Raw genomic sequence first — 14701 nt, 5'->3', positions numbered from 1 at the left:
ATCTAAGCCCAATCAGAAATGACAAAGATGACATTACAACTAATCCCACAGAAATATAAAAGATCCTCAGAGATTATTATAAATATCTATGCAAATGAAAATTAGAAAATCTAGAAGAAATGAGTAAATTCCTGAAAACTCCCAAGATTGAACCAGGAAGAAATTACTGTTCAAGAAAACCTGAACAGACCAATAATGTATTCCAAAAGTGAATAAGTAATAAAAATCCTACCAACCAAAAAAAGCCCTGGACCAGACAGATTCACAGCTAAATTCTACCACATGTACAAAGAAGAACTGGTACCAATCCTACTGAAACCATTCCAAAAAATTCAAGGAGGAGGGACTCCTCCCTAACTCATTATATGAAGCCATTATCATCTTGATACCAAAATCTGACAGAGACACAATGAAAAAAAGTTCAAGCCAATATCCCTGATGAACATAGATGCAAAAAAAAAATCCTCAACAAAGTACTGGCAAAACAAATGTAACAACACATCAAAAAGATAATGCACTATGACCAAGTGAGATTTATCCCCAGAATGCAAGTATAACTTGACATATGCAAATCAATAAATGTGATACATCACATCAACAGAATGAATGACAAAAACCATAGGAGAATCTTAATAGATGTGGAAGAAGCATTCGATAAAATTCAACATACTTTCATGATTAAAAAAAAAAACTCTGAACAAATGAGGCATAGAAGGAACATATCTAAACACAATAAAGACGATATATGACAAACACACAGCTAAGATCATACTGAATGGAGAAAAGCTCAAAGCCTTTCTTCTAAGAACTGGAAAACAAGTCAAGAATGCCCACTTTTACAATTCTTATTCAGTATAATGTTGGATGTCCTAGCCATTGCCATTAGTCAAGAGAAAGAAATAAGGGGCATCCAAATTGGTAAAGGGGAAATTAAATTGTCCTTCCTTGCATGTAACATGACTATATATTCATATATATGTATATATATATATATATATATCCCCCAAAACTAATGACTCTACCAAAACACTCTAAGAACCAATAAACTAATTCAGTACAGTTGCAGGATACAAAGTCGACATACAAAAATCAGTGATATTTCTAGACGTCCATAACTGAAAGGAAATAAAGAAGGTGATCTTATTTACAATAGCTATAAAAAAACCACCTAGGATAAATTTAACCAAAAAAGTTTAAGACCTCTATGAGGAAAACTATAAAACACTGATGAAAGAAACAAAGAGGACAGAAACAAATGGAGATAATCCTATGCTAATGAATTGAAAAATGGAATACTATGCAGCCATAAAATGAGTGACATCCTGTCATTCACAGCAATATGGACAAGTCTGGAGAACATTGTATTAAGCAAAACAAAGCAGGCACAGAAAGATAAATACTGCATGTTCTCATTTATATATGAAAGCTAAAAAATCGAGCTCATGGAAGCCGAGAGTAGAACTGTGGGTATTAAAGATGATGAGGAAAGGTTGGCTAACAAATATAAAATTACAGCTAGATAGGAGGAATGAGCTCTGGTGTTCTGCACCACTGTAGGGCAAATATGGTTAACTATAATTTATTGTATATATTTAAAGAGCTAGGAGAGAAGATTTTTGATGTTCACAACACAAAGAAATGATAAATGCTTGAGGTGATGGATATGTTACCTACCTTGATCTGATCACTACACATTGTATACAGGTACCTAAATATCACTCTCTGTACCCCACAAATATGTACAATTATTACATGTCAACTAAAAATAAAAGGAAAAACAACACAGACGGAATCATTTTAACAAATAAAACTTGAGAATAAAAATAATCATAAAGGAAATACTGTAATCATCACATCTGATTTCTGTGTCTATCTCTTAGCTGGTTCCAAATTAAAAAGAAAAGTAAAGGACTGTGAATTATTGACTCAAACTCAATTATATTATTATATTTATTTTGCAAATGAGAAAACTAGATTTGAGGGAGGATGAGCAATTTACCCAAAGTCACCAAAATCTAAAGTATGTGGCAAAACAGGCAGTCAAACAGGGACCCCTCATTAACTCAGAAGTCTACATTTTTTTTCTCACATTCTTATGTGTGCTTGTCACTTATATTCATTAAAAACAGGCACATTCCATCAACATTCTCTAGTAAGAGTCTAAACACCCTGTGTAAGATACAGGGAAGGAAAAGGAAATGGAACTCACATTTTCTGTGTATCTATTATGTTCCAGACACTGTCCTAAGCCATTATTTACATTACATACTTTAATCCTCACAAACACCCCCAGGAACCTGCAGCAAGTTCAGTGAGAATCAGGTATCCAAAGCTCATATGCTTTTAATTTACTAAGTTGCTTTTGAAGACCAAATATTAGTCTTCCAAACGATCAGGCTGTTAAATGTAGTGTGTTTACCAACAGCATCAGTTTATCTGCTTGATTCACACACTTACTGAACAGTTCTTTACGATGGCACAGAACACGACATCCACACATAGGAACACCCCTGTCCGGCCTATGCCGGCACTGCAGTGAACAACCATGGGTCCTGTAAGGTGGCTCTTCCTTGCATAACGAATATATTTTATGAAGCTATCTGCTGAGGCAGGAGTGCCATGGTCTGGCCACTTGGTGAACTGCAACTGTTTTACAGAATGACTAGTTCCCGTCTGTTAGAGAAAGAAACAGAGCGAGAAAGATATTTATTGATTTCTTATATTAGAGACCTCACACCAACTTCTAATATTCAAATGATAATAATAATGGCTATATGGTATTACCTTGGTATTATATAGAACTTTCAAAAAGTACTCAAACCTCTTTTTGATGTTTATAAGAATTCTGGAAGTTGCTAGGAAGAGAGGTTTTCTCCATTTTACAAAGGAGAGCACAGTAACAACAATAAAAATACCAGTATTAACAGGTAACAAAAATTAAGCACTTGCTGTGTGGCAGGTCCTATGCTAGGGGCTTCACATGAATTCTCTCCTTTAATCTTCACATCAACCATGTGAGGTAGGCACCATTTTATCTCCATTTTACAGATGAAAATTTAAGGATGAGGGGGATGAGAGATGTATGCTAGGTCAGAAGGTTCACACGTTTAGAGCTAGAACTGTAATGTAGGTGTCTTGAATTCTAATCTACCATCATTCTTCTGTACCATGAGGCTGCAGGAAAACCAAGATTTCAAAATGCTTAGAGTGAGAGATGGACTGTCATGTTAGGAATAAGACCAAAAGGCAATGTATCTTAGTTTAGAAATGACATATGAAATTTAATTAAGACATATAGGTGTCTGACAAGAGAGGCACCAATCTCTTCCAGCGATGAAGATAGGGTAGTCAATGACCATAAGAGTAGATTGTGGGTCCCACTGTTGTGCTGAGCCCCCTTGAAGTGGGTCATGAAACTCTTACCAGCATTGTCAGATAAAGCACTTTGAATTTACCTATATCTCATCCAAAGGGATCATGACCCTTTCCTCAGTGTGGGGCCCTTATTTTACCACACATGGGACCCTAATGGAAGAACTCAAAATGAGTTTCTCACTTCTCCTCTGCTTGTCCCAAATGCACCTCTTTTTCCTAAGCTTCCTCAATAAAGATGCTAGTGCTCAGAGCTCTATTCTAATCCAGTGTCGACTGAAATTTGTGATAGTTAATTTTATGTGTCAACTTAGTTGAGCCCTGGTATCCAGATACTAGGCCAAATATTATTTTGTGTCTCTGTGAAGGTATTTTTTAGGTGAGATTAACATTTAAATTGGTAGAATTTGAGTAAAGCAGGTTATTCTCCATAAAGTGAGTTGGCTTCATCTAATCAGCTGAAGGCCTTAAGAGAACAAAAACTAACCTCCCATGAGCAAGAAGGAATTCTACCAGCAGATTGCTTTTGGACTCAAACTGCAATTCTTCTCTGGGTCTTCAGCCTACTTTCCCACTCTGCAGATTTGCCAACCCTCCACAATCACTTGAACCAACTCCTTAAAATTAATATCTCTCTCTGGATCAGTCCCATAGCCTGTATTCAGGGATCTCAATGTTATACTGCTAGAAAAAAATACATAATCACATATTTTGTTGCTACTGCAAATGTATGGGTCAAACCTCAGCATCACTCAGCAACCCTTTTCCTGGTGATTGTGCTCCAGTCAACTTCTTTGGTGATGACTCCAAAACTCACCATTCTCTACAAGTTTCCTGTTCAACTCCTATTCCCTTCACTCCTGTTAACACATGTATCACCTACCTGCCAACTGAATCCACTAGAGCAATCTAACTCATTGCTTTCTCCTATAGACCATTCCTTTTGTGTTTTCTATTAGACCAAGAAATCCATGAATTATTCTAGACCAATGCTTCTCAACAGAACTTTCTAAACTGAAGCAAATGTCTTAAATAGTGGCAATATAGTAGCCACTATCAACATGTGACTAATAAGCCCTAGAAATGTGGCTACTGCAGGTGAGGAACTCAATTTGGTTATTTTACATAAATTTAAATAACTTAAATTTAAACTTAAATATCCACATGTGGTTACTGTATTGAACATATTTTCAACCCCTCCTCTGTTACTTATAAATCATAAATCATAAGTGACGTATAAGTCTCCCAATTTTATCTGCAAAACACTTGCGTCTGTGCTTTCTACCCCCATGCCAACAGCCGTAGTTGATCACGTCACTTACTAAAAGTCTTCAATGTTTCCCAGTTATCTTCATAATAAAGTTCATGCTACTTAGCTGAAATTTAAGACATTTCACATTCTAGCTGGGCCCTGTTTACTTTTGATAACCTCATCTCATCTTTTATTACTCCCTGGCACTGAACTTTTACATTTCAGAAACACTTAACTACTTATATTTGTCTCTAAACACACCTTATGCTATTTTATATTTTGATCATCTACTTTCTCCCTCCATCTTTCTCATTTGCATAATTCTCAAAACAAATGCCACCTCCTCCAGTAAACCTGTCTCAAAACCCCAAGTAAAGCTAAGTATTTACCTTCTGAGCCCCAAAGTGCCCAAGACAGATCTCAACATTATCACTGAACACGGTAAGTTAGGTATGTATCAGTGAGTGTACCAACCTCTCCACTACTCGGTAAGTACTGATAGTGCCTGGCCCAGTGATTACCATACCTTAAGGACTCAATACGTATCTGCCACACTTGGCAGAGGCAGGTATAACCCAGAATCAGACAACTTCAACAGTCACTCTCCCTGCCCCACCTCTCGTTTCCAATTTTTTCTTCCCCACAGAATCTGGTTAAGGAGAAGTAGAAGTGGTGGTGGCTTCTGGTACCAGGGACAAGTAAAAAGTTACTTAAGAAGTATCATCGATCTATTTTCCATCCTACTCCTAACTTCTAGTTCTAAGACATCTGCTTATGTGGTGAAACATATATCTAATACTGATGTTTAAAAACTTACGGACTTCTCCACAACTTGAAACATTCGAATGATGAAATATTGAAGTATCTGGTAGTTCTCCAGGAATACACGGAAGTGTTTCAATTCCAATGGCTTCTTCGGAGAAATGGGCCAGTAATGGTAGCATTTGATAATTCCACCTTCTATCTCTCTGGTTATCATGGCAATAACATTAGAATTATTTTCCAACACCATTTGCCAAAAGTCATCTATGGTGCTCAGCAGTGGTCCTTGAGTAGCGATATAAAAATACTCTTCTCCACAATTGACTATTCTAATATAACTAGCATTGATGTAGTCCTTGCTTTTTCCAAGAGGAACGCGTGTTGAATCATCTATTACAGAAATAGAAACATCTGGTAGATAAAGGTTGGAGATACATCACACCCAGACTTCACGAAAGGATTTCACACACGTAAATCCATATAACTCTTTGACCAATACAGAAGATGGCCTAGGAGTTTCTTTTCAAAAGGGTTGAATCCATGAGTTTAAATTATTTCCTCCCTGAAAACTATTGGCATGACCTAAGAAATATACAATTATGGGATGTTTATTTTTCAGATCAGTTTTTAATAAATACAGAATGATATCATTAGCATCCAGGTACTTTTGGAAATTTCTGCTAGAAGTGGCATGGGCAAGATTAAGTCAAGGGAAGTATCCTCTAGTTTGCGACTGAACACAACAGAGGAGAAACTCTTTGTGGGAGTAAATGAATGATATTCTCCTGCAAATCTGAAACCTGCAAACCCAGAGCAGCAGGGGCCAGGGGAAAAAAAATCTGATAGTTGACTGCAGACAAATTCTAGGATTAATGGAATTCCACCAGTGTCCCCAAACCAGACAGCTATATTTTATGTCCATTCTCAGCCTTCATCTGGTGATGGGACATGTTATTCAAAGCAAAGATATTGTGGCAAAAGGATGCTACCAAGAGGATTTGCTCCAAGTAATATGGGACTCATCTAACATGGACTGTTATAACAAATACAAGAGGGAAAACAAGCTATTTGGCCTACTAAGCTTCACTGCTCCAGGAGTTCCTTCTTCACCTGACACAGACATCTGAAGCTCTGGTTCCACCACCATCCCCACATTGAGAGCAGAAACACACACTGCAAAGGAGGCCCTTCTCTGCTATGCAGCTCTCTCACCAATAACCTCTCCTTACTACTCAGAATCACATGGACCACTTATCTAGTAAATATGCTGACAAGACCTGAACAGGCATTTATATAATATCTGGCAGAACTCTTCTCAAATTTTAACATAGCACACAGAAACTTTCCCTTGTAAATATGAATGAACAGAAAAAACAGCCAGGCGCGGTGGCTCACACCTATAATCCCAGCTACTCAGGAGGCTGAGGCAGGAGAATCACTTGAACCAGGGAGGCGGAGGCTGCAGTGATCTGAGACCGTGCCACTGTACTCCAGCCTGGGTGGCAGAATGAGTGAGACTCTCTCTCAAAAAAACAAAAAAAATTGCTAGATATATAAAGATACCCAAGTATTTCAAAAAGGGAGCCCATTCTAAAAAATCACAACAAATATTCTCCTTTCTATAAAAGGTGATAACACCTTAAAAACTCCTATTTGTATATTAAATAAAATTCAAGAGAGCATTAATTATTTAAAACAATACTTTATATCTATGTTTACTAAAAAATATGTTATATTACTAAATTATAAAAGCGATAACAATGGCTTTGTAGGGAGATCTTTCATCATATTTATGTAGATATATGATGATATATGTCATATAATAGTAATAAGCGTGGCAAGTGTTCATCACAATGTTAGCAGTAGTTATTACAGTATCTAAACCGTATAAATTACTTCAGAGTAAAAAAAGCATTTTTTAAATTTTGAAATGAGATTAAATACGTGAAAATTAAATAATCTAAAATAATAAAAGCTTGATTTCATACAAAAGTCACAATCATTCAACTCAAACTCCTAAAGCAGGAATTGAACAGAAAAACAAATTTATGTTTAGAAAACCAGCTTAAAAAATTTTCCCAAAACTCAGAAAAAAAGATTTAAAAAACCTACAATAATGATTAAAATGCTAAAAGACGCAGCACATACAAGGGGAATATAAAAAAGGAATTTCAGAAGCAAACTGTGGAATTCACTGCAGAAAAGAAATAATTCAAGTGATCATAGGAAAGCTCCCTAACAGAAGCAAAAGTACTAACAGAATGCAGTGAAACATTCATACCAGGTTCAAGCAGCATGATATGCTACATGTATCACCTTGTGAACTCCAAAACAAACCTTTGAGGGAGGTGCTATTATATTCATACTTTTCAAATAAAGAATCTGTACAAAGTAACTTGTTCCATATTATGCAGCAATCTTCTAGACTCCACAGACTAGGTAAATCTAGACTCTGGTCCAAAAATAATTCCATGCTCTGTTGTCTATCAAGGAAGACTCAAGTTTGCAGACAGAAAGGCCTAAGTGTCAGACAACATTAATGAAGAGAGCCACTAAGACCCCTAGACCAGCAGAGCATAAGGCCACAGGAACAAGAAGCAAAAATTATGCTAATGGATGACTAGGGGTAATGGCGACTGGTGCCACTCCCATTTCCACCCCTTGATTCTTGAATCCTGGCTGTGGTAGAAACAGCATCATATATTAGATGCTGACATGGGGCATATATAATCTCCTGAAGAACATTACCCCAGCCCTGTAAGGTACTGCCACCTAGCTTTCACTGTAATTGAGTCTTCAAAAGGCCATTCATCCATTCTATCAAGCCAGCTGCTTTGAGAGCATAAGGAATATGGTAACATAGTGGCAGTGAGGCCATTGACACGAGGTATTTGCCACAAAGTGAGTTCCTTGATTACAGCAATGCTGTATGGAATACCATGATGGTGGATAAGGCATTCTGTAGGTCCACAGATGGTAAATTGGTGGGAGCACTGTGTGCAGGGAAGGCAAATCCATACCCAGAGTTACTGTCTATTCTAGTAAGAAAAAAGCACTGCTACTTCCATTATGGAAGTGGTCTCAATGTAATCAACCTGCCATCAGCTAGCTGGCTGATCATCCCATGGAATAGTGCCCATTAGGTACTCAGTGTTGGTCTCTGTTGCTGGCAGATTGGACACTCAGTAGTAGCTGTAGCCAGGTCAGCCTTGGTGAGTGGAAGTCCATGTTGCTGAGCTCATACATAACCTCCATCCCTGCCACTATGGCCACTTTGTTCATGAGACCTATGGGCAATGACAAAATGACAGGGGTGGCTGGGGGAATAGTCTAGCTGATATTCATAAAGCAAGTCACTCTATTCACTTGATTATTAAAGTCTTCCTCTGCTGAGATCAACCGTTGGTGAGCATTCACATGGGATACAAATATCTTTGTGTTTGTGCCTATCTAGCAAGGTCTATTCACATGCCTCTTCCCCAGACCTTATTGTTACCAATTTTTCCAATCATATTCCTTCAAAGTCCCTGACCATCCGGCTAAGCCATTAAACATAGCCCATGAATCAGTACACATTTATACCTCTGGCCATTTCTCCAAGCACAAAAAAAATAAAACCACCAAGTGCCCTACCCAGTGTTTTGCCCACTGGGAGTACTTCTCTTCACCACTGTCCTTCAGAGATGTCTCCAAAAAGGGGCTGTAGTGCTGTAGCTGTCCTCTTCTGCGTGGTACCTTTATATCATGCAGAACCTTCTGTAGACCAGGTCCAAGTCTTTTCTTCTGTCAGCTGATCACAGGCAACTCCTCATGAGGCAATAGGTGCAGGCTGAAGAGAGCAGGTAATGTAGCAGGGGTAGGAACAGTGAGCATTTGGGCAGCTTCTTCGTGTAACTTATTTGTGCCTTCAGGATCTGCTGAAGCCCAATGTTGTATTTACCACTTTCATTTGATAGTGGAGTGCTGCTGTGTATGCCCAACTTTATGGCTTGGTGGCCCATAGTTAAGCATTGTCTACTTAGTTCTCTATGAAGCAGTCTCTACTAAGGCCCAGTAGTAGGCCAAAAGCTGTTTCTCAAAAAGAGTCCACAGAGGGTGGCAAGAATTTGCTCTAAAATCCTATGTGCCTGCACTGTGACTCATCTAAAGGGGTCTGCCAAAGGTCCAAACAGCACCCTTATCTGCCAATGACACTTCAAGCACCATTGGATCTGCTAGATCATACAGCCCACGTGGCAGAGAGGCTTGCATGGCAGACTGAACCTGTTTCAGAGCCTTCTCTTGTTTTGGGCCCCACTCAAAACTAGCAGTTTTTCACATCACTTAGTAAATGGACCAGAGTAGCACATCCAAATAAGGAATGTTTCCTCCAAAACGCCTAGGTTCACTAGCCATCGTGCCTCTTTTTTGCTTGTAGGAAGAGCCAGATACAATTTATCCTTCGCCTTATGATTATCTCAACATGTCCCACACCACTGGACCTCTAGAAATTTCACAAGTAGAAGGCCACTGAATTTTTGTTGGATATATCTCCTACCCTCTGACAGACAAATAAGACTAAAGCATTTGCTACTTCTTGTTCACTAGGTCCAATCAGCACAATGTCATCAATGTAATAAACCTCTTAATATCCTGTGGAAGGGAAAAGCGATTGAGATCCCTGAGAACTAATTACAACATAGGGCTGAAGAGTTAATACACCCCGAGGTAGGACAGTGAGGGTGTATTGCTGGCCCTGCCAGCTGAAAGTAAACTACTTTTGGTGTTCTTGATTAATAGGTATAGGGAAAAAAGCATTTCCCAGATCAATAGCTACATAGCAGGTATGAAGAGATGTGCTGATTTTCTAAGGCAGTGAAACTATATCTGGTATAGCAGCTGCAACTAGAGTCACCATCTGAGGAAGCTTACAATAATCCACTGTCATTCTCCAAATTCCATTTCTTTTTTGTGTAGGCCAAATAGGTGAGTTGAATGGGATGTGATAGATATCAACATCACTTCATCCTTAAAGTCCTTGATGGAGGCATTAATATCAGCAATCTCTTCAGGAATGTAGTATTGCTTTTGCTTTTTTACTATTTTCCTGGGTAGAATCAGTTCTACTGGCTTCCATTTGCCCTTTCCTGCCATAATATTCCTCACTCCACAGGTCAGAGAAGCAATGTGGGGATTCTACTAGTTGCTGAGTATATTTATTCCAATTATTCATTCCAGGGCTTGGAAAATAATCACAAGATGGTTTTAGGGACCTATTGAGTCCACTGTGAAATGAACTTGAACTAAAGCTCCATTGAATATCTGACCTCCATAAGCCCCTGCTTTGATTTGTAGACTGCAGTGATGTTTTGGGTCTCCTGGAATTGGTGTCAATTCAGAGCCAGTGTCCAGCAGTTTCTGAAAGGTCTATTTTCTTTTTCCAAATGTACAGTCACCCTGGCAAAAGGCTATAGGTCCCTTTAGGGAAGGCTGAAAGATTAACAGTATACATTTTTGGCAGTGTGCCAGGGTCCTCCCTTTGATTCAAGGTGTTCTCTGTGTGTAAATTGGCTCAAGTCTGGGAAGTTATTGACTGGTTGTGATTCTCTGTTCCTATGGTTCAGGTTAGAATTTTGCTCACTTGACCTAGAACTCTTCTGCTTACACATATCAAGGAAGAATTTAGTAGATGTCCCATGTAGTTCACTTCTAGGAACACCATGATCAACTAATCAACACCACTGGTCTCTACAAGTCAGACTGTTCTGATTGCTGCTTTGACTCTGCTGTCTATTACCATACCACACTCACCTTGCCTTTGGCTATCAAGCGCCACCACCTGGCCCTTATCTCTCTGGGATCCAGTTATACCCACTGCATTCAGGTTTCCCAACTCAGTGGCAGCAATTTCCACTGCAATATCTGAGCTACAGAGAAGAACAATCACAGTATTCTTCAAGGATGCTGGGACTCGCCTCATAAATATATTTCTCACAGTTAAGAGAAAAGTATATCCTCTGGACCTCCTGGGGTGGGTGGGCAGGTCTTAAACGATAAACCCAATCTAATGTTCCAATCTCCCTAATCCTTTGCATCCCTTCCTTCACAATATATAGTATATCGAGGCAGTTCTGGCATTTTATCTTCATTTAGACTGGGCTACCTTTTGGTCCATTTAATACAACCAACAAAATAAACTGTAAGAGCTCTAACTCCCTAAGCCACATATTAAGTCCAGAATCTCTTCTTTGTGGTCCCATTTCAATAAATTCAGCCTGATCAAACATTAAGTTCCTTCCACCATTGTCCCACACCCTTAAAATCCCTCCCCACAAATATTTCCCAGATTTCTGTCAGTATAAATTGGAAAAATCATGTAGCTTTTTTGTAGTGTAACATACCTCCCCATGGGTCACACTTTGTACCTTACCTTTAAGGGCCTGCTGGGACTTGAGTCTAGTTATAGGTCTAGAAGCAATGAAGGATGGTGGCTGTGAGTCTTGAGAAGAATCAGCAATGTCTTGCAAGGCAACAAACTCAGGGGAGGTAATAAAAGTTTCCTCAGGTAAAGTAGCATTAATCTCCTCAGATGGGGGTGGCATGGCTGCTTTTACTGGCAAGGAAGACTCACCAGGGTCAAGGGGTTCGATACACCCAGCTTTATAAGGCTCTTCACATATGTCTCCACTCCAATTTTCAAGATCCCATTCCTTCTCAGTCAATGCCCTCATTTTAACAGCAGACACCCTAAAAGGGTGGGGATTCAATCTGCACTGTAATTCAGCCATTTTCAGGATGAGATTTTGGGTTTAGTTTTCAATAATCTCAGTTTTGTTATTATAAAATATATAACAACAGAAAGAGAAACTTTTGGGTTATTTATGCAGCACTTGAGCTGGGAAATTTAATCCCTAAGATCATCCTTTCCTTCTCTACATTAGGAGTAACTAGCCAATCTCATTGTTCTCATGAGAACTCACAAATGTTCTAAGGTATCAAATATGGACACCCAAAACCTTGCTTCTTCTAAGTGTCTGAATAGGATTACCTAATGGCAATACTTTGCATATCTCTACTGTCACATTACACTATGAAATATTAATACTCTATTCACTACTGAAAAGTCATTAATGCCTTTAGATCTTATCAGATTAGGGAAGTAATTCATAAAACTCATCCTTAAAGTTCTGTTCCTCTAGAATTGCTCTCAGTACCAAATTCTGTTACTCTAGATTCTCTAGATAAATAGAATCAGTGGGCTGTATATATACACTGAGAAAGATTTATTTTAAAGAACTGACTCATGATTGTGGGGACTGGCAAGTCAATACCTGCAGGGCAGGCCAGCAGGTTAGAAACCCAGGGAAAAGTTGACATTGTAGTCTTGAGTGAAAAGGCAGTCTGGAGGTAGAATTCCTTCTTCCTCTGGAAATTTGAGCCTTTTTTTCTTAATGACTTCAACTGACTGAATGAGGCCCACTCTCATTATGGAGGCTAATCAGCTTTACTCAAAGTCTGCTAATCTAAATGTTAATTACATCTTTAAAAAATACCTTCACACCAACATGTAGACTAATATTTGACCAAACAGCTCAGTGTCATAGCCTAGCCTAGTTGACACATGAAATTAACCATTAAACAAGCTAAAAATTTTAGTAGATGATTTGAAGGAGGAAAGTTTTTTAAAAACTGAAATTAGTTTCCTATAAGACCAAGTGAAAGAAGAAAAATGAGAGAGAGAGATAGAGAAAGTACATGCAAAACTACAGAGGTAGAAGAAGTAACAAGAGAAAAGGTTTTACAAGATAGAACCAAGAGGCAACCCTAAAATGCACAGAAACTAAAAAAAAAAAAAAAAAAAAAAAAGAGTACACTGAAGAGTAGAAATTACAGCTAAAGGAAGATCTATTAAAGGGTTTGTCTAGGTAAGAATGATGGAAATGAAGCACACCTGGTAACATTATTTAATTCCAGGAAAATAGTTAAAGATTTTGAAATAAAAGAACATATTTCTCATGAAGAAAAGGAGTCACATGGCCATTACAGTTCTCATCTAAAACACTGGAAGGAAGAGGACAGTGAAGTAACACTCAGGGAAAAAAAACGAGAAAAAAAAGAACTAAAACCCAAGATTCCTAAAACCAACAAGGATATTCATTTATCAGGATAAAAAAAAAAAAAAAAAAAAAAAAAAAAAAAAGAAAGATAAAGGTAGAGTTTGAGACTGCATCAACTACTTATAGCCATCTCCAATCAAACAATTAATTCACCAGAACAGTGATTTCAAATTAAGGGAAAAGAGAAATAAAATGAAGTAATAGCAACAAATACTACAAAACATAGTTTCATATCTATAAGAAGAATGACAAGAGCCAGGCATTTCAGCTACTTGGGAGGCTGAGGCAGAAAGATCACTTGAAGCCAAGAGTTTGAGACCAGCCTAAGCAAAAGCGAGAGTCCCTGTTTCTAAAAAAAACTAAATGAATAAAAAATTAGCTGGGTATGGTGGCACATGCCCATCCCCATAGTCCCAGCTACTTGGGAAGCTGAGGTGGGAGGATTGCTTGAGCTCAGGAGTTTGAGGTTTCAGTGAGCTATGATTGTGCTACTGCACTCCAAGTAGACTCTGATTCTGTTTTTTTTTTTTTTTTCACAGCAGCATTATTTATAATTGTAAAAACTAGAAATAATCCAAATGTCTATCAGCTGGGGAATAAACAAAATGGTCTACCAATACAATTTTCCTATTATGGATCATGCTTTGGTGATATATTTACAGGTGTTTTTTTCTAGAAATTTATAGTTTTGTTCTTACATTTAAATCTTATGCTCCATCTAGTTAATTTTTTTATTATTATTATACTTTAGGTTTTAGGGTACATGTGCACAATATGCAGGTTTGTTACATATGCATCCATGTGCCATGTTGTTTTGCTGCACCCACTAACTCGTCATTTAGCATTAGGTATATCTCCTAATACTGTCCCTCCACACCCCCCAACCCCACAACAGTCCCCGGAGTGTGATGTTCCCCTTCCTGTGTCCATGAGTTCTCATTGTTCAATTCCCACCTATGAGTGAGAACATGTGGTGTTTGGTTTTTTGTCCTTGTGACAGTTTACTGAGAATGATGTTTTCCAGTTTCATCCATGTCCCTACAAAGGACATGAACTCATCATTTTTTATGGCTGCATAGTATTCCATGGTGTATATGTGCCACATTTTCTTAATCCAGTCTATCGCTGTTGCACATTTGGGTTGGTTCCAACGCTTTGCTATTGTGAATAGTGCCGCAATAAACATACGTGTGCATGTGTCTTTATAGCAGCATGATTT

The 14701-nt window shown here is 38.2% G+C and overlaps 1 protein-coding gene across 17 annotated transcripts in view; it reads right to left on the bottom strand.

Moving 5' to 3' along the window:
• The window catches only part of PTPN20 (protein tyrosine phosphatase non-receptor type 20), a 108776-nt gene that overhangs the window by 24949 nt on the left and 69126 nt on the right, over window positions 1-14701 (bottom strand). For 9 of the 17 annotated variants that reach the window (XR_010120517.1, XM_063638053.1, XM_063638056.1 and 6 more), the window contains 3 exons: window positions 11796-11978; window positions 5442-5776; window positions 2458-2673 (listed from right to left, as the gene is read on the bottom strand). The exons of 1 other annotated variant lie outside the window; for it this stretch is intronic. Coding sequence is in view for 14 of the 16 variants with exons in the window: in XM_063638053.1 (XP_063494123.1) it covers window positions 2458-2673; window positions 5442-5776; window positions 11796-11978 (734 nt within the window). In the remaining 2 variants the exon portion in view is untranslated. Of the gene's footprint in view, window positions 1-2457; window positions 2674-2945; window positions 3175-5441; window positions 5777-11795; window positions 12134-14701 lie in introns of those variants that run through there. 7 more of the 17 variants (XM_063638060.1, XM_055275409.2, XR_010120518.1 and 4 more) reach the window with 6 other exon arrangements.

This window comes from Symphalangus syndactylus, chromosome 4 (genome assembly GCF_028878055.3).
Source record: "Symphalangus syndactylus isolate Jambi chromosome 4, NHGRI_mSymSyn1-v2.1_pri, whole genome shotgun sequence".
NCBI classification, from domain to species: domain Eukaryota; kingdom Metazoa; phylum Chordata; class Mammalia; order Primates; family Hylobatidae; genus Symphalangus; species Symphalangus syndactylus.
Note: the sequence above shows the minus strand (reverse complement) of the source record. Positions and strands in the feature narration are given on the sequence as shown.